The sequence below is a fragment of the Monodon monoceros genome, unplaced genomic scaffold (genome assembly GCF_005190385.1).
Source record: "Monodon monoceros isolate NGI ecotype Baffin Bay Population unplaced genomic scaffold, NGI_Narwhal_1 Super_Scaffold_5, whole genome shotgun sequence".
NCBI lineage: Eukaryota > Metazoa > Chordata > Mammalia > Artiodactyla > Monodontidae > Monodon > Monodon monoceros.
The window spans coordinates 112,580,971-112,597,711 of record NW_021703782.1 but is presented as its reverse complement, the minus strand read 5'-3'; the positions used below and the strand labels follow the sequence as shown (position 1 = coordinate 112,597,711).

Sequence of the window (16,741 nt, the reverse complement as noted above, 5' to 3'; positions counted from 1 at the left end):
CGTCTCTGCTGTTGCCGGCCCTCCCTCGCCACAGTTAAAAAAAATTTTTTTTGGCTGCGTTGGGTCTTCGTTGCTGCGCACAGGCTTTCTCTAGTTGCGGCGAGCGGGGGCTACTCTTCGTTGCGGTGCGCGGGCTTCAGTAGTTGTGGCTCACGGGCCTAGTTGCTCCAGGGCATGTGGGATCTTCCCAGACCAGGGCTCAAACCCGTGTCCCCTGCATTGGCAGGCGGATTCTTAACCACTGAGCCACCAGGGAAGCCCTCCCCGCAGTTGTGTTGGGTGCACAGGCCCCCTCCTGGTCCCGAGGGAGGACCCCGGTTGTTTCTACTTCCTTCCTCTCTGGGCCCAGACCTGGGGTGGTGTTGACTGACCCTGGTCTCTTGCTCCACGGTTGTGGCCTGGAGTAGCTGCTAGTTGGTTGGCCTAAAAGAGTCACTGAGTCCCTTGAGTCTTCTCTGGCCAGCAGAGCCCCTGCAGCAATGGCAGATCTGCAGCAGTGACCTAGGCCAGACTGGAGTCTGGGCCCCGGCCTCGAGCTGGCCTGGGGTGCAGGTGCGAATGGCAGGCAGGAGAGTGAGTGGGCAAGGCAGCTGCCTAGGGTGCAGGCAATGCTCAAGACCTTGGGGGGGGGTGAGGGGCAAACCCTAAACAGGAGGTGGTGTCGGGGGATGTGGAGATCGGGGGCCAAGACGGACGAAGGGCCCATTGCTCAGAAGGATGACCCTTGCCAGGAGCCTGGATCTGGCGCCAAGCCGTGCAGTCACACCAGACGTCGCGTCCCTGCTGCCTGGGTGCTGTTTTCCGCGTCCTCAAGAGACATCAGCCACCCCCACCTGCCGCTCCTGCAACCCCCCTTCCTTAAGCACTGTTTTCTCCAGCGTGGGAATGCGTGGTCTTGGCTGCATCTCCCCGCCACCTCCCCCTTTCTGGGAAGTGAGCTCAGACACTATTTCTGTCTGGTCATGCCTTGTGTGGGAGGATGGCAGTCCTTGTTCGCTCATCACCCCCCTGCCCAACGCACGTACCACGTACACTTCTGCTGGTTTCTGAGCCATTTCACAAACCTGAGGGCAGCCAGCCCCATCTTCGAAGTTTTGAAACACAAAGGGCTGAAAGGAAGCACCGTGCTGGGCCCCCCCCCCCCGCACTTGTTCTCTCAGTAACGTGAGCCTGGGAGGTTTCCAGGTGGGATGGGGTGCGGGTGCTCTCAGGAGGCAGCCGGTGGGGGGTAAGAGGGGGCATCACAGTGCTTGCTGTCGTGGGGCACCCCGGAGCTAAAAGGCTGTCACCTGGGCACCGTGGACAGCTCTCAGCTGGCTGTCATCAGTAGCTCCAGGTCACTCTTGCCCCCTGGTGGCCTCACTGAGAGCGGCCGTCCCACTGCAACCACCGTGGCCACCGGCACCGACCTCGTTCTGTGCGTGTGTGTTTGCCTTCACAGTGTGTCTGAATGCCTGGTGGGCCTTTGCGCACACCTGGGCATCTCTGTGCACCTGTCCAGCTGTGTGCGCCTGGTGTCCTTCCAGGTCCAGGCAGGTCCTCCGCTCCAGGAGGGTGGGGGTGGGGTGGGAGTTAGCAGCCCGAGAGGGACGGGGCCCGGGGGAAGCGCATCCCGGGGAAACCCATCCCCAACCAGTCCCTAGCCTAGAGAACATCCCCGGCAGCACAGGCGGCAGTGGTTGAGGCACCCGGAGGACTGGCTGGATGGGTGGGTGGAAGGGGGAGCAGAATTGGAGGGAGGGAGAGGGGGCGCAGCCTCACGGCGTCGTCCCGCCCTCGCAGGTGGAGCGCGCAGGCGCACTCCCGGCACGCGCGCCTCTCGCTGCCTAGCCTCCGTCCCGGATCGTTTGCCGCAGCGTCAGCGCCGCCGCCGCCTCTTTTCCTCATCCTCCGCCTCCTCGGCCTCTGCCTCCTCTTCCTCCTCCGCCCCCTCCTCCTCCGCCTCCGCCGCCTCCCCCGACGCGGCGCCCGGAGCCCGTGCCCAGCCCCCGGCCGCGCGGTGCCATGCTGCCCCGGCGGCGGCGCTGAAGGATGGCGACGCCTGTCCCTCCGCCCTCCCCGCGGCACCTGCGGCTGCTGCGGCTGCTGCTCTCTGGCCTCGTCCTCGGCGCGGCCTTGCGCGGTGCGGCCGCCCGCCGCCCGGGTGAGCGAGTGCACTGGGCGCAGGCCGCGCGCGGGGCGCCCCGGGGCCGGGATCGCCGGGCGGGGGTCCGGCCGCGCGGCGCCGCCGTCATCCTCCCCGCCGCCGCCCTCGCCAGGGCCCGCAGGCCTCGCAGGCCCCGCGGGCTCCGCAGGCCCAGCCTGCGAGCCACCGCGCCGGCCCCGCCTCTCGCGGGTCGGGAAAACAGGCCCGGCGGGGAGGGCGCGGCACCGGGCTGCCGAGGGGCTCCTCTGGATGGCGCTTGTGCCGGCTTCTGGTGTTGATTCGCTTCATGTCTTTGTCTGGGTCCGTGAGCCTGGTGGGTCGGTGTCTCAGGGGGGCTCTCTCTGCGTGGCCCCGCAGCCTGGAGTCTGTCCCGTGGGCGTTTCTGTGTGTGCGCGTCTCGGGCATCGCGGGTGCGGGCCCGGCCCTGGGTGCCTGCCGTCCTTACTGCCGGTGTCTGTCCTGGAGTCGGAGTCGCAGTGCTGGTCGGTCCCTGTGCCTCGCGGGTGGTGGACATGCGCCTTGCTTTGCTGCCATGGTGGGGTCTGAAGTTTCCTTGGGCATCTGACAGCTTGTCCCAGGCTTAGGGTTTTGCTCTGGCCTCAGTGGGGACAGGAGGAGCTTACAGTCTCTGCTTCCACACTCACCCTCTGCTCTGCAGGGCCCCTCCATTCTGTCTTCTGTGCTTGGGGTTGGAGGGCACCCCCCAAGGTAGACTGAGGCAGAGAGGGATGAGCCCAGGGTCCTGGGAGACGCTCCTGGCTCCCCAGGTGGGCACTGAGGTTCCAAAGGTCTGCAGGAACGCAGAACCCAAAATGCACTCTGCCAGGTGGCAGAATTGGGAGGCTTCGTACCCATGACTTCACTCATTTTTCCTGGCAGCCCCATAGGAGAAGTGCTGTTCTCAGCCCATTTTACAGGTGAGGAAACTGAGGCACAGAGAAGTGACCACTGTATGATGCCGCTGGGATGCTAACCCGGGCAGTGCGTGTGGTCTGCATGTGTGGCCTCAAGAGGCCAGAGCAGGGCAGGCTTCCTCCTGGCCACAGCACCCCTGGACAGAGGCCTGGCACCACCAGGGTAGGCTCCCAAGGAGGCCTGAGGGCCAGATCATGGCTGGCCAGGGATGGTGGAGGCTGCCTGCTGACGGCCTGGCTCCAGGGCATACAGGGTGGGGCCTCCTGAGGAAACGGATTATAGTCCCAGTACTGAGCCTCTGGGCTGGGCAGGTGCCGCGGGGCAGGGTGCCAGGCACTCTCCAGCTGCTGCTGTTCCTGGGACCTCGTCCCTCACCCTGAGTCTGGAGCAGGGGCCTTCCCAGGGCTAAATGGGCAGCAGCCACATCGTCCCGGGTTGGGGGACTGGGAGTGGAGGGAGGCCCCGGAACCCGGAACCCAGAGCCAGCTCTGGAACTCAGGCCTCTACCCTTGCTCTGGCGCACTGTGGGTTCTCTGCACTAGGGGCCGCGGCTGCCTGGCTCCCCAGGTGCCCAGCTGGCGGGTGGGGTCCAGACGGACCAGATGGCACAGGCTTAATGTTTAACTAGCCCAGGCCCTGGGCCCAACTCACTGATATGGGCGCCTGCCGACTCAGGTTGTGCTGGAGCGGGGATCCCTGGGATGGCAACCTCAGCCCGCTTGCCCACCTGCTGTAGGAGCTGCTGGAACTTCCTTGAAGGGATGCCTACGGCCAAGAGGCTGTGGGTGTCAGGTTATCAAGGAAACCAAGCCAGGCCAGCCAAAGTCTGGAGAAGGACAGAGCGGGCATTCCCGGACGCCCCATGTCACCCTCCTGCAGCAGGGACTGTCCTGGTTCTCCGAGATGTGCCCACCCCGACCTCCCCAGACACCACTGACAGTTCTGCTGGGTCTCCCCCTGGCTCCACTGGCTCTGCTGTCCCGTGAATGGGGCTAGTGTCCCAGGTCTTGAGACATTCCCCACCTTTTTTTGCGGTATGCGGGCCTCTCACTGTTGTGGCCTCTCCCATTGCGGAGCACAGGCTCCGCACGCGCAGGCTTAGTGGCCATGGCTCACGGGCCCAGCCGCTCCGCGGCATGTGGGATCCTCCCGGACCGGGGCACGAACCTGCGTCCCCTGCATAGGCAGGCGGACTCTCAACCACTGCGCCACCAGGGGAGCCCGAGACATTCCCCAGCTTTGAGGCAACTCACCTTCTGCATCCAGAGAGGAAACTGAGGCAGAGAGGGCCACCACCCTCCACCCCCCAGCATCAGAATGGGAGCCTTGGTCACGTGTACAGGACACTGAGGTCTGGGCCCCAAATTAGAAATGGCCTGGCCTGTAGTCCCAGGCCTTCCCCAGTCCCTGGCAGTGGTGGCTGCAGGAGTGACCCCGGCCTGGTTTGTGTTTCCGAAGCAAGTGAGACTGGCAGACTCCATCCGCAAGTATCCCCAGCCCCAGCGGCTCGGCTGTGCCCTGGGGACAAGCCAGAGGTTAGATGTGGGGGCAGTGATTCGACCTGTGCTGTCTCCCAGCTTGGCCCTCTAGGGCTGTAGGATGTCATGATGAGGTTTGCGGTGGGGTGGGGTGGGGAGGCAGCCCTGAAATAGGAGACAGCCCCGAGGTGGTGGGAGGGAGTGACCTGGGCCCCACCCTCTGGGCCTCCCAGGTTGGGCAGGGGTGAGAGACTCGCTCTAGGACAGGTTGAGACTGGAGGTGGGACTTGGAGCGCTGCAAGGCCCTAACGTTCTCTGGATGGTAGGGGACAGTTCCTGTGCGGAGAGCTGGCTCAGGTCAGGGAAGTGGACTCTGGGGAGGGAGTGAGGCAAGAGTTCCGATAAGTGTTAGGACTGTTTGTCTTCCTGGTTCTGATTCCTGGTGCAGGGGAGGAAGGGCCTGCCCAGAACAATGGCCGGAGCCAGGCTTGGCCGGCTCTGTAGGGAGGGGTTGGGGTGGCCAGGACAGTCCTACTTACTGTGCAGGGGCTGAGTCAGGCTGGCCGTGACCCTGTTCTGCCTCCGCTTTCTTCTCAGATGCAGCCGTCTGTCCTGGGAGCCTGGACTGTGCCCTGAAGAGGCGGGCGCGGTGCCCCCCGGGTGCACGTGTCTGTGGGCCCTGCCTTCAGCCCTTCCAGGAGGACCCGCAGGGGCTGTGTGTGCCCAGGTTGCGCCAGCCCCAGGGTATGGCTTCCTCCCTCCCCCCATCTGGTACATTTGACCCCAGCCTTAGCTCTCAGGTCTCCTGCGCTTTGTGGGGTGCCAGGGACTCTCAAGTCACCCTCCAAGTGGCCTGGCGATCCTTTCCAGATAGCACCAGCCCAGAGCTGGGTGGTGGGCTGAGGCCTGGGGCAGTTAGCCCCTCCCAGGGCAAGAGGTATCCAGTGTGAAGTGCTGGGGTGATTCTGGGAGAGGCAGGGTCAGAGTTCCCCAGGCTTGGGTTTCCGCAGAGTTGGTCCCAAACCCCTCAGGCACCCACTTCTCCACCCGCTGGGCCACCCCTGCTCCTTGCCCAGCGACCCCTCTCTCTCCATCGCTCACCTGTCCTGTCTGCTTGATTGCGCTGGCGGTGCCCTGCCCGCCGGCCTGAGCCCAGAGTCTGTCGGGATGGTGCCAGCCAGAGTGACTCCAGGTGTGATGGGGCATTGCAGAAGGTGCTCTGGGGGCTGAAGAGTCGGGTGGGCTGGGAGGGGCTTTCTGGAGGAGCATGTCCCTGGCAGCGAGCAGGGCGGGGGCCTGCTGCAGAAGGCGCATGCTCTGAGCTCTGGGTGCTGAGTGGGGGCGTCTACTTGGAGCCTCTGTCCGGACTGTGGTGCCCACGGCAGGGCCGAGGGGGAGCCAGCCACGGCCCCGCCCCAGCAGCGGCCCTCCCTTCCTCCTGATGACCTGGTGGGGGCGGGGGTACAGAATGGGGCTTCTCCGCATTCCTTGGGGGGTCCTGCTCGTCTTGGCAGCGGAGGCAGTGGGCCAGGTGACGCATTGTCCCCGTGCTCCTCCCACCACTTTGTGGGTAATGCGTGGGGTGTGGGGCAGCACCCCTGCCCTTCTCCTGGCCTCTGCACGTTCCCATAGCACCTCCACCCCCTGCCCGCTTTCCTGGGAACGCTGGTGCTCACACAGAGCTCCCTCAGTTGTCACCATGGCAACCGGGATGGCCAGGAGCAGGTAGGCTGGTACCTGGTCCTCTGGCCACAGGTGCCTGGGAGGAGCCTGCAGGGAGAAGGAGGCCTCGGCCTGGGGCTGGCTCCCAGATGGGCCTCTCCCTCTCTCCCTCTCGGAAGGCTCCGGGTAGCTGGTGTTGCCAGGGAGGGGCTGGGGGCCTCTCCACCTGATGGCCCTTCACCCTCCCCAGGGGAGGGCTTGCCCCAGCCCAGACTGGAAGATGAGATCGACTTCCTGGCCCAGGAGCTAGCCCGGCAGGAGGCGGGGCACTCCAGGCTCACGGCCCCACCCCAGCCTGAAGGGCGACTGCGGCTCCTGGAGGCTGGTGAGACCCCGCCCCCTTCCCCTGTCCAACTCCCCACCGCCCTTGACCCCGGCCTGGTCTTGCCGTTTAACTTGCTCTCCCTCTGCAGCATCCACCCTGGGGCTCTCAGAGCGTGGCCGGGGCCCCAACCTGGGCCTCGCCTCCACGCGGGGAGCGCCCACGCCCCGCACCACCTCCCTGCGCTCCACTGTGTCATCTGGGCCTGTGCACATGTCCCCGCTGGAGCCGCGGGGCGGGCGCGGTGATGGCCTTGCCCTCCGTAAGTCTGGCCGGGCGGGGAGGCAGGGTCCTGCCCGAAAGGCTGCCCTCACTGCGCCCCCTCCCTGCAGTGCTGATCGTGGCGTGCTCCGTGGCCGGCGCGGCCGCCCTTGCCGTGGCCGTTCTCTGCTGGTGTCGGTGAGCATGGGGCCGGGCTGGGGGCGGGCGGCCGGGCGGCTGGGCGGTGACCCCGCGGGTCTCAGGTGTGGTGTCTCCACTCCCCGCAGGCTGCAGCGAGACGTTCGCCTGACCCAAAAGGCCGACTATGCGGCCCCGCAGGCGCCCAGCTCCCCAGCCACGCCCAGGATCTCGGTGTGTGGCCGCGCCCGGCCCCGCCCCGCCCCGTCCCGCGCCGCTCCGCCGCTCTGCCTCGGCCTGACCCTGTCTCCCCACTCCCGCAGCAGCCCGGGGACCAGCGGCTGGCGCACAGCGCGGAGATGTACCACTACCAGCACCAGAGGCAGCAGATGCGGTGCCTGGAGCGGTGAGAAGCCCCACCCGCCCCGCCCCACCCCTGGGCCAGCCACCCCTATCCCGGGCCATTGGCACCTGGAGGGTGAGGGAGGACCCGACGATCCTGCCCCCACCCAGGCATAAGGAGCCCCCCAAGGAGTTGGACTCCGCCTCCTCCGACGAGGAGAACGAAGACGGCGACTTCACGGTGTACGAGTGCCCCGGCCTGGCCCCGGTGAGTGCGGGGGTGGGCGGTGGGTGTCCCTCCCCAGCCCTGGACCCACCTAACGCCAGCGTTCGCAGACTGGAGAGATGGAGGTGCGGAACCCACTGTTCGACCACGCCTCGCTGTCCGCGCCCCCGCTGCAGTGACCCGAAGGCTGATGCCCACCCTCTCGTGGATGCGCTGCCCACGGGTGGGGAGGGGCAGGCCCCAGCCTTTCCCATTAAAGAGACTGTGTCCTGACACTCGTGTGCTTGCGGCTGGGGCCCCGGGGCGGCTGGGAACCCCTTGCCGGGGAGACTCCCCCTGCTGCCAGGGACCTTCCCTGCTCCTTGCACCTGCCCCCTCACATCTGGACACCCCCAGTCGAGGGGAGGAAGACAACCCGAGAGACAAGGCATGGATTGGGAGTCCGGGAGACAAGCCAATTAAAGTACATTTCAAAACTTTGGCTGGGTGTGCTGGAGACTGACCTCCCCCATCCCCGCCACTGGGAGCCACCGCGGAGGGACCCTGGAACGGGGCCTCAGGCTTCCTTCCACTCCCCTAGAGAGGTGAGATCTCTGTGCCCTTCGTGGGAAGACCCTGTCACCGCCCGCTGGGGAAGGGAGGCTTTATTTTTCCTAGGCAGAGGACCACCCTAACCTCTCTCTCCTCCAGGCCTCCCCCCACCAACACTCGTGCCCCAGAGCCGGGGAGGGGAGGAGTACGGCGCAGGGCCAGGCCAGTCTGAAGTTGGTGCCCCTCCGTCAAGACGCCATCCTCTTGTGTGATAAAAAGGGCTGGGAGCGGGCACCCCAGGCCTCCGTTCCTGCCCTGTGTCCACATGGGCTGGAGGGCGGGGAGGGACGGCATGCAGGATTGACTGTGGGCCCCTGCAGCCTGTGCGGGGGGCACGCCAGGCAGAGCGACCCAGGCTGCACACAGGTGGGTGGGCCAGGTTAGGGGACAGAGGTGGCAGGGGCCCTGAGTGTCAGGAGCTGGGTCTTGGTGCACCCCAATCCCCCGCCAAGGAGCAAGGAGGCCAGTGGAGGGGGAGGGGACCTCCAGCTGAAGGCCCAGAGTGGTGGCCGAACTTCGTGGTCAGAAGTGCCAAGACTGGGCCTGGCAGAGGGGTTTCTGGGGTCCAGGGGCAGCGGGGGCCTGGCGCACACAGGGTGTGGGTATCAGACCTGTCTGCCTCACCAAGGCTGGGAATGAGGGATGGGTTGGGTTCAGAAGCCCCTTAGTGATTCCTAGGGGTGGGGCGTCTAGAGAATGCTGGACCTCTGGCTCCTAGATGGATGGGGGCAGCCGTGAATGGGGAGCACAAAGCCAGTTTGGGACAGTCAGGTCCCTGAGGTGGGGCTGGGCCGGGGAAATGGGGTTGGCTCTGCTTAGAGCTAATGGCTTGTCCTAAAGCGGTATGTTTCTGGGGCTAGAGCCCACCCCTGACTCCTGGGCCGTGGCCTTGGGCTGGCCCTCAGCAGGAAGCCTCAGTTTTCCTTTGAGGCACTGGTGTGGGAGATGAAATGGGCCGGGTACAGGGAGCTGGGAATGAGGGTAGGGTGGGATGCAGGCAGGGCGACGAGGACCGCTGTCCACTGTCATCTAATCTGTATCGTGAGGGGAAATAGCCACGAAGAAAACTGGGGGGCAGAGAGATTAAATTCTCACTCAAGAGCAAGGTACCCAGGCTGATCCGGCCAGGCCAGTCCATCTCGCCAGCTGGACCCTGCAGACCCAGGGCCGGCGGTTCCCCTGGAGCCCTGGGGTCAGTCCCCGGGCTCCTGGCACTTGCCTTTCCCACCTCGTGCTGGCCTGACCTGGGCAGAGAGCGGCCACCCTACGTGCTGACCACTGTCACCTTCCAGACGACAGCACCTAGGCAGCAGGAGTGGGGAGCACGCGGCCCCATCCCGAGGGGCGCCTCAGGGAGAGAGGGCCAGAGCCTGGCTACCCAGCTGTCTGCCCCAGGGGTGGCCCTGAGCACAGCCAAGTCCAGACACGTGCCCAGAAGGCCCCCTGGTGGCCATGCTCCCAGCCCCCGGCTCTTGCAGGAGCGGGCTGAAGGCGGCAGAGGGAGCCCGCACACCCTTTACTCCCAGAGAGAGGGTGAGGCAGGGGCTCAGGGAGTGCCTTTGGGAAGGTGGGCGCCCCAGGTTGGGGGTGCAGCTGAGGGAGCAGCACGAGGGCAGTGCCGGAGGGCAGCCACAGCAGGCAGCAGCCTCCAGCCTCCCCGTGGACCACCTGGAAGCCACCAGCCCCTCCAGCCCTCCTTCCCTTCCTGCCCAGGCTGTGGAGCATGGCCACATCCTGTCCAGGGGGAGCTCCAGGACCTGCTGGGGGCTCCTCCAGGGCCCTGGGGGGGGGTGCAGGGTGGGGACTCGGAACCCCGGAGCATCTCAGCCACCCAGGCTGGCAGGAGGACCAACCTGCGCAGCGGCGGGAGGACATCTCCTCCTGGGGTCTGCAGCTGGGGAGGCTCCCACTGCCTAGGCTCTTGGCTAGGGGGCCACCCCACCCCGCGGTCTGTGCCAAGCACCATCTTAGCCCCAGGGTCTATGCTGGGCTGTGGCAGTGTCACCCTCTGGCACCTACACTCGGGAGGACAGCAGGCCAGGAGAGCTTCCTGAGGAGCGGAGGCACACATGCATCACCGGCCCCGCTACCCCCCATGCCCTCTAGTGAGAACCGGGTGGAGGTGGGGTGAGGGCTGCCAGAGATGGGGCCTGTGAGAGTCCCAGGTGGGCTCAGGGTTCCTGGTGTGGTGGCCAGGAAAAGTGCTCGTGGGCAGGGCACCCAGGCTGGGGACGGGAGCAGCAGCTCCAGCCCCAGGGCAGCCCCCTGCACCCCAGGGCCTGTGAAAGGAAGGGTGGTTGAGGATTTGACCAAGCAGGGGCCGGCTCTGTCTGAGCTCGCCTGGGGCCAGTGGGGGCCAAAAAAGCCAGATGGGGACGGACATGGAGCTGCTCGGGGCCTTGCGCCCGGTGAGTGGGCTGAGGGAGGCCCTCCTCCCTGGGGGACCCCAAGACCCTGCCCTCCCTTCCCTGACCCGGGCTGCTGGCCCCTAACTCGTTGCGGAGGCCGCCGGAAGGGGAATCCTCTTCCCTTGGGCCCTGGGCAGTGGGAAGCAGGGACCCTGGGGACAGGCTGGGGGCCGTCTGATTGGTGCCCGCCAGGAGGCTGGCCCTGGAGCAGCCCTGCGCTCAGCTGCGGGAGTGACCCTGTGTTCCTGGGTCCCAGATGCTCACGGGCTGCTAAGCTGGAGGTGGGTGCCCGCCTGCATCCCAGTGACTCCGAGGCCCAGGGCTGAGCTGGCAGGAGGAGGCCCCACTTTCCCTTTGACTCAGACTCTCTCACCTTTTTCATTTTCCTCTGAGAACCTCTCGTTCTGACCCACCTCTGGGCCAACCTTGGAGCCCCATTTCCCAGCCAGCAGGTTCTCACGAACGGGGGGGCCCCAGCGACTGGCAGGCATGCCAGGGGCCCCTAGGAGCAGCAGACCTCACGTAAGGGTGGGGGAGGTTCCTTCAAGTCCACCCAGGAAGGGAGTGGGCTGCGGGTGTGGGTGAGGCCGGTGGCAGGGCCCCAGCCAGCCTGGCAGTGCAAACAGGAAGGGCAGAGGCTCTGGCAGCCAGGAGCCAGGTCACTGGCAGGCTGTGGCGGGATCAGCTCCTTCCTGCTCTCCCCCACCGCCCGAGGGGCGCCTGCCACAGGGAGAGGGGGTGGTCTCCTCCGGGGCCCCCGCGCCAGGGAAGGGACGCCTGGGTGGGACCAAAGGCCCAGTGCCACTGTGGTCCTCTCTCTAAATGACGGGTGCCGGAAGGGCAGGGGTGGCAGTAGCTGTCTGCTCCGGTCAGGGCCTGACGCTGGCCCGTGGGAGCCAGGCCTGGCGGCTGCATCCACACCTTGGGCCACCAGATGGTTTCCGACAGATCCCGCAGGCCCCGCTCCGCCCCCCCCCCCACCCCCCCCCCCCCCCGCCGATGTTGCACAAGGCCTCACCGCAGCTCAGAGGTTATGCAGGGGGTGGGGAGCCTCAGAGGGGCCACATTGCCCCCCTTCTCCTGGACTTGCCTCTGTCCCCCTCCGTGGCTCTGCCGCCAGCTCCCCGGTTCCTGCCCTGAGGGCAGGCTGGTCCTCACTGGAGGGCGGGAGCTGGGGGAGGCCAGCAGCCCCGGGAGCCCGCATGGATCAGGACAGGGACTTCGGGGCGATGGGAGGCGCCCAGGATGGCGTGGGCGGCAGATCCGACCACTGGTTCCTGGTTGCTGTTCCTTCCACGACACCCAGCCCGCAGCCTCCAAAAACTGGACTGGCCTGAGGCCTTTAGGACACTAGCATGAGGGCTGGGCCTTGCCCAGCCACGTCCAGCCAGGTTGAAGGAAGCTGATGGCTGAGCGCGGGGTGCAGGCCGGAGCCAGGGCCGTCCAGCTCCGAGGAACCAGAGCAAAAGGGGAAGGAACTGGACCTCCATGCCTGGGCCTCCAGGGCTGGCCGGACGGCGGGGGAGGAGAGGGACTCTGGACTTCAGCCTTCCTTTTCCTGGAGCGGGTGCCAGCCCCCTGCCCACGTCAGGGACAGAGCGACTCCTTCCCTTTCCAGCCTGGAAAGCCCCCTCCCTGCCCCTACTCCCACCCTGGGCTGTGGGACCTGGAAGAAGAGACCTGGAGACCCCAAGGGCAGGCCTCCCACCCCAGGTTCCTGCAGCTCTTCCCGGCCCGGCCAGAACCTGGGCCCCGCCGCCGGGGCTTCCACAGACATGGTTCCTTGGCAGCCCCACAGCCCACCCCGGGGCCAGGCCCAGCCTGGCTCCTGCCCACCGTGGGCACGTGCTGGGGCCTTGTGTGGGCAGACACTCCTAGGACCCCCGGATGGAACCCCTCTCTGGGAATCTGGGTTCTGGGACAAAGGTGTCCTAGAGGCAGCAGGGGTGGGGTGGGGTGGAGTGGCCCAATTAGAAGCAAAGAACAGGACAGACCTCAGCCTCCTGGCAAACAGCTGAGTGCAGCGCATCTGCGGCAAGAGGGTCTGGGAGCCTACGGCGGAGCTGAGCGGGCGGTGAGCAGGGGAAGTGGGTGATGACACAGCACTGGGGGAGGTGGTGCTGGCCGGGGCTCGGCTGGCCTCCGAGGGAAGCGTGCCTGCTGTCCACGGGCACCCCAGGCCTGGGCAGCAGGCAATAGCTGGGTGCTCAGTGGCTGGGCCACCCTTCTGGGGCGGGGGCCACCTCCACGCAGGATGGCCTCCCTTTCCCTGAGGTCCCGCGGGCCCTCTCCTCCTCCTGCCTCCCGTGCCTGCCCCGTGCGTCACCTCCAGGCCTTTCCAGAGGCCAGCCGGGGTTGGGGACACGGTCCTGGACCCTGGCTGGGCGCCCTTCCTGTGGCCGCCTCCCCTCAGCAGCCAGAGGACTAGAGGGGGAGGCGGGGTGAGGATGGCAGTGATGCCAAAGGTCACCTCGGGGCGGGGGCGAGGGCGGGACAGGAGCGGGAAGGTACCCTGGTTGCCCTCCTCCTGAGCAGATGAAAGGACGGCGTTTCCAGGTGGGGCTGGGTGCAGGGGTGCAGCTGTGATTTCAGGGCATCCCCGTGCAGCCGCGGCTGTGATTTGAGAACCTCCGGCTTCTCGAGTAATTAATCTGGGAGCTGCCAATGCATAATGCCGGTGAGTGTCTGGTCTTCGGGGAAGCTTGGGCTGGGAGGATGGGGCCTGGGGTGAGCCCGAGGAGACAGACTCTCTTCCTGTGTCCTGTGCAGGGGTAAGCCCCGCTCCAAGGCTTCGGGCTTTGGGGGGCCTGGCGGTAGCGGCTCTTCTCTCGGCCCTCTGGCTCCTGTGGCTGCTCAGATCGGCCCCTGGGGGAGCTCCGGCGCCCCAGCCCACAATCACCATCCTCATCTGGCAGTGGCCCTTCGCCAGCCAGCCCCCAGAGCTGCCCAGCAATACCTGCGCCAGCTACGGTGTGGCCCACTGCCGCCTGACCACCAACCGCAGCCTGCTGGCCAGCGCCAACGCCGTGGTCTTCCACCACCGAGAGCTGCAGACCCGGCAGGCCCGCCTGCCCCTGGCCGAGCGGCCGCGAGGGCAGCCCTGGGTGTGGGCCTCCATGGAGTCGCCCAGCCACACCCGCGGCCTCGGCCGCCTCCGTGGGGTCTTCAACTGGGTGCTGAGCTACCGGCGTGACTCAGACATCTTCGTGCCCTACGGCCGCCTGGAGCCCCGTGAGGGGCCTGCGCCGCCGCTGCCGGCCAAGAGCAGGGTGGCCGCCTGGGTGGTCAGCAACTTCCAGGAGCGACAGCGGCGCGTGCAGCTGTACCGGCAGCTGGCGCCCCACCTGCAGGTGGACGTGTTCGGCCGTGCCACCAAGCAGCCCCTGTGCGCCGACTGCCTGCTGCCCACCGTGGCCCGGTACCTCTTCTACCTGTCCTTCGAGAACTCCCAGCACCGGGACTACATCACCGAGAAGTTCTGGCGCAATGCGCTGCTGGCCGGCACGGTGCCCGTGGTCCTGGGCCCCTCGAGGGGCACCTACGAGGCCTTCGCCCCACCTGATGCCTTTGTGCACGTGGACGACTTCGGTTCGGCCCACGAGCTGGCCGCCTTCCTCGCTGGCATGAACGAGAGCCGCTATCGGCGCTACTTCGCCTGGCGAGACCGGCTCCGAGTGCGGCTGTTCGGCGACTGGCGGGAACGCTTCTGCGCCATCTGCGCCCGCTACCCCCACCTGCCCCGTGGCCAGGCCTACCAGGACCTCGAGGGCTGGTTCCAGACCTGAACTCTGCCGGCTGGAGGAGGCAGGGGAAGGTGGCTGGGAGCCGGAGGCGTGCGCGGAGGCCTGGGTGTTGAAATCCAACCCACAGGCATCCGACCAACCCCCAAGGGCAACCCACAGGCTGACTTGGGTGCTGGGGATGGAGGCCAGGAAGCAGGGGTAGCCTTGGCAGGCTGCCCGGAGGTGGAGGCGGGTGGGCACTGGAGCCACTATTTGGGGGCAGAGGTGTGAGCAGGGAGGGAGCAATGGGGGTGCACGTCGCTGGGGCCCATCAGAGATGACAGGCTACAGAGGCCCTCCCTCCCCACCTTGATCATACCTTGGGCCGGTCAAGGCTGTCCTCCTGAGGTCTGTGGGGGCAAAACCTGGGCCCCCGACCTCTGTAGCCACAGTCCCCTCGTCCGGGATGTGCAGGCTGGAGCCCCGCGTACAGACCTGGGTGGCCCGGACCCGAGACAGCCAACCAACTTCTTGGGCTTTTGGCAGCCTGCAGTCAGTCCCCTCGGGGGAGGGGACACCAATCAATAAAGAAACAAAGGACACGGATGGCATGGCACGCGTCGAGTCTGCTTCCCGCTGCCACCCTGGCCACACGGGTCTTTGTCCTGGCCGGATCCCGCCCTCTCCATCCCAGACCTCTGTCCCCCCAGCTTGCTTCAGCCACACTGAATGGCACCGCAGCAGAGAGGCTTCCCTGACTCCCCAAAGGCCTAGGGGCGGAGAGCAGAGGCCAAGGACAGAAATGCGGCTGGGGCGGGGGAAGGTGCCCCATCTCGAAGGCCTTGGGATTTCATTCTCAGGCTGCAGGGTGTCTGAGGTGTGACGAGGTCTGGTTTTTGGCGTGGGGTTCTCTCTGACTGGTGGCTGGCGGCAGCATGGGCATCGAGGAGGCACCAAGGTTACTGCTGCAGCCAAGGGAGCCCTTGTGGCAGGCTGTGCGGGGGGAGGGGAGGCTGACGGTGAGCCTCCGGGTGGTACTGACAGGGCCCCAGGAGCGCATTCGCCCCTGCCCCAGGTGGGGTGGGCAGCAGGTGGAGGCAGGAAGCTGCCCACCCCCTTGGCAGTGGCTTGTGGGAAAGGCCCGCCGGTGACTTCCTGCCCTGCCCTAGCCCCGGTACTGGCCGAGGAGAAGGAAGTGTCCTCAGGCTGCAGGGTGGAGCGGTTGGGGATTGTGCTCTGCCCCTCTTCCCGGGACTGCTGCTCCTCGCACCGTGAGGAAGGAGCTGGGACGGGGCGGGGAGGCGCGGCCCCCAGATCTGCCACTCAGTTTAGGATGTGTCTTCTTTGTGCAGCCCAGACGCTGGACACCACTCGGTTTGCCCGTCCCGTTCACAAGTTGGGAAACTGAGGCTGGGAGGAGCCATCAGAACCCACCGCCAGGCCTCTGTTCCCCGCAGGGGCCGGCCTGACCTCTGCTGGCCTCCCTGGGAATGGACCGCCCCACCCGGCTCAGACCTGGCCTCCGGCTGTCCCGCCGCTTGGCTCCGGCAGGCGCCAAACCACCTCTGCGGAATTCACTGGACCCCAGACTCCCTGTGCAGAGGCCAGACTCACCCTCGCATATAGGGAGAAAAATGAGCCACTCACAGAGGGAGCAGCCTCAGTCTCCCCGAACTCCGGCCTACCCCGCCTGCAGGGAGCAATTCTCTCTCTGGGTCCCTTCCCTTCCTCGCTGGGCCCAGGGAGCTGCAGCCCCGGCCGAGCCCAGCCAGGCCAGTCCTGCTACTTGGTCACCAAGCGGCTCATTCACAAGGAACGCAGGAAACTCTGACAGGGGTAGGGCAGCCCACCTGCAGCCCCTCTCACCAGCCCCACCCCCTCGTAAGGGGTACAGGTCGGGGCTGCACCCAGTGGGGCAGGAAAGCTGTCTTGAAGCAGGTGAGAGCAGGGCCCGCCCTGTGCACAGGTGGGATCTGCATGCAAGGCGGAGCTCCCCTCCCCAAGTGTGGGCGGCTGCCTCCCTCCAGGCCCCAAGTGCCCTGGGCACTGGGACCTGTCTCTTAGGTCCAGATGAAATTCCTGCCATCAGCCCTTCTGCGGGGAGGGCAAGGGGGAGGTGGGGACCTGGTGGGGGACGACCGCTCCCAGCATCCCCTCAGGGCGCCCTCGGCCAGGGCCAGTGACGACCTTGGGGTGCCTCTGTGGGAGGAGGGTTTCAAGGGGGTGGGGCGCTGCGCACAGGCCTGGCGCCCCTGGGAGAAGAGCGCCCTGGAAGGGAGTGAGTCGGGGGTCTCGGTTTAGATGTGGGCTCTTGGGCGCGTCACTTCAACGCCTAGCGAGGTGGGGGGCGACCAGAAAGCCACTCTTGGCGGGTCAGAGCTCCAGGAACGGCCCGGACGGGGGCGGGCGGGGGGCCCGAGCGGCGGGCACCGGGCGGCCCCTTTAGGCGGGGGGGGCGCGGGGGGGGGGGCGGGCGCGAGCGGCTGTCGCCGCGGCCGCCGGGGCGGAGCCAGCGCCGAACCGGTCCCGG

At 66.8% G+C, this 16,741-nt stretch overlaps 2 protein-coding genes across 10 annotated transcripts; both read left to right on the top strand.

The window, feature by feature from the left end:
• Positions 1-115: 115 nt before the first annotated feature.
• NPDC1 (neural proliferation, differentiation and control 1) lies at positions 116-11,429 on the top strand. 9 transcript variants are annotated; one of them, XM_029202697.1, is made up of 9 exons: positions 116-2,143; positions 5,137-5,283; positions 6,452-6,586; positions 6,675-6,845; positions 6,916-6,982; positions 7,072-7,156; positions 7,249-7,328; positions 7,436-7,532; positions 7,601-11,429. In XM_029202697.1, exons 1-9 carry the CDS (start codon positions 2,032-2,034, stop codon positions 7,667-7,669), a joined length of 963 nt encoding a protein of 320 aa, XP_029058530.1. In that variant the 5' UTR covers positions 116-2,031; the 3' UTR covers positions 7,670-11,429. The 9 variants fall into 9 exon arrangements, with proteins under 9 accessions (XP_029058530.1, XP_029058529.1, XP_029058527.1 ...); XM_029202696.1 differs by having other exon boundaries at positions 7,246-7,328; XM_029202694.1 differs by having other exon boundaries at positions 7,436-11,429.
• A 1,542-nt stretch (positions 11,430-12,971) lies between these two features.
• On the top strand, positions 12,972-15,205 carry FUT7 (fucosyltransferase 7). The gene is made up of 2 exons (XM_029201464.1): positions 12,972-13,166; positions 13,259-15,205. Exons 1-2 carry the CDS (start codon positions 13,154-13,156, stop codon positions 14,272-14,274), a joined length of 1,029 nt encoding a protein of 342 aa, XP_029057297.1. The 5' UTR covers positions 12,972-13,153; the 3' UTR covers positions 14,275-15,205.
• Positions 15,206-16,741: the final 1,536 nt, after the last annotated feature.

Coding starts and splice junctions, on each gene's coding strand:
- NPDC1 (XM_029202688.1), top strand. CDS start 2,032: ATGGCGACGCCTGTCCCTCCGCCCTCCCCGCGGCACCTGCGGCTGCTG. Junction 6,587..6,674: donor ACTGCGGCTCCTGGAGGCTG/GTGAGACCCCGC, acceptor CTCCCTCTGCAG/CATCCACCCTGGGGCTCTCA. Junction 7,329..7,435: donor CAGATGCGGTGCCTGGAGCG/GTGAGAAGCCCC, acceptor GCCCCCACCCAG/GCATAAGGAGCCCCCCAAGG.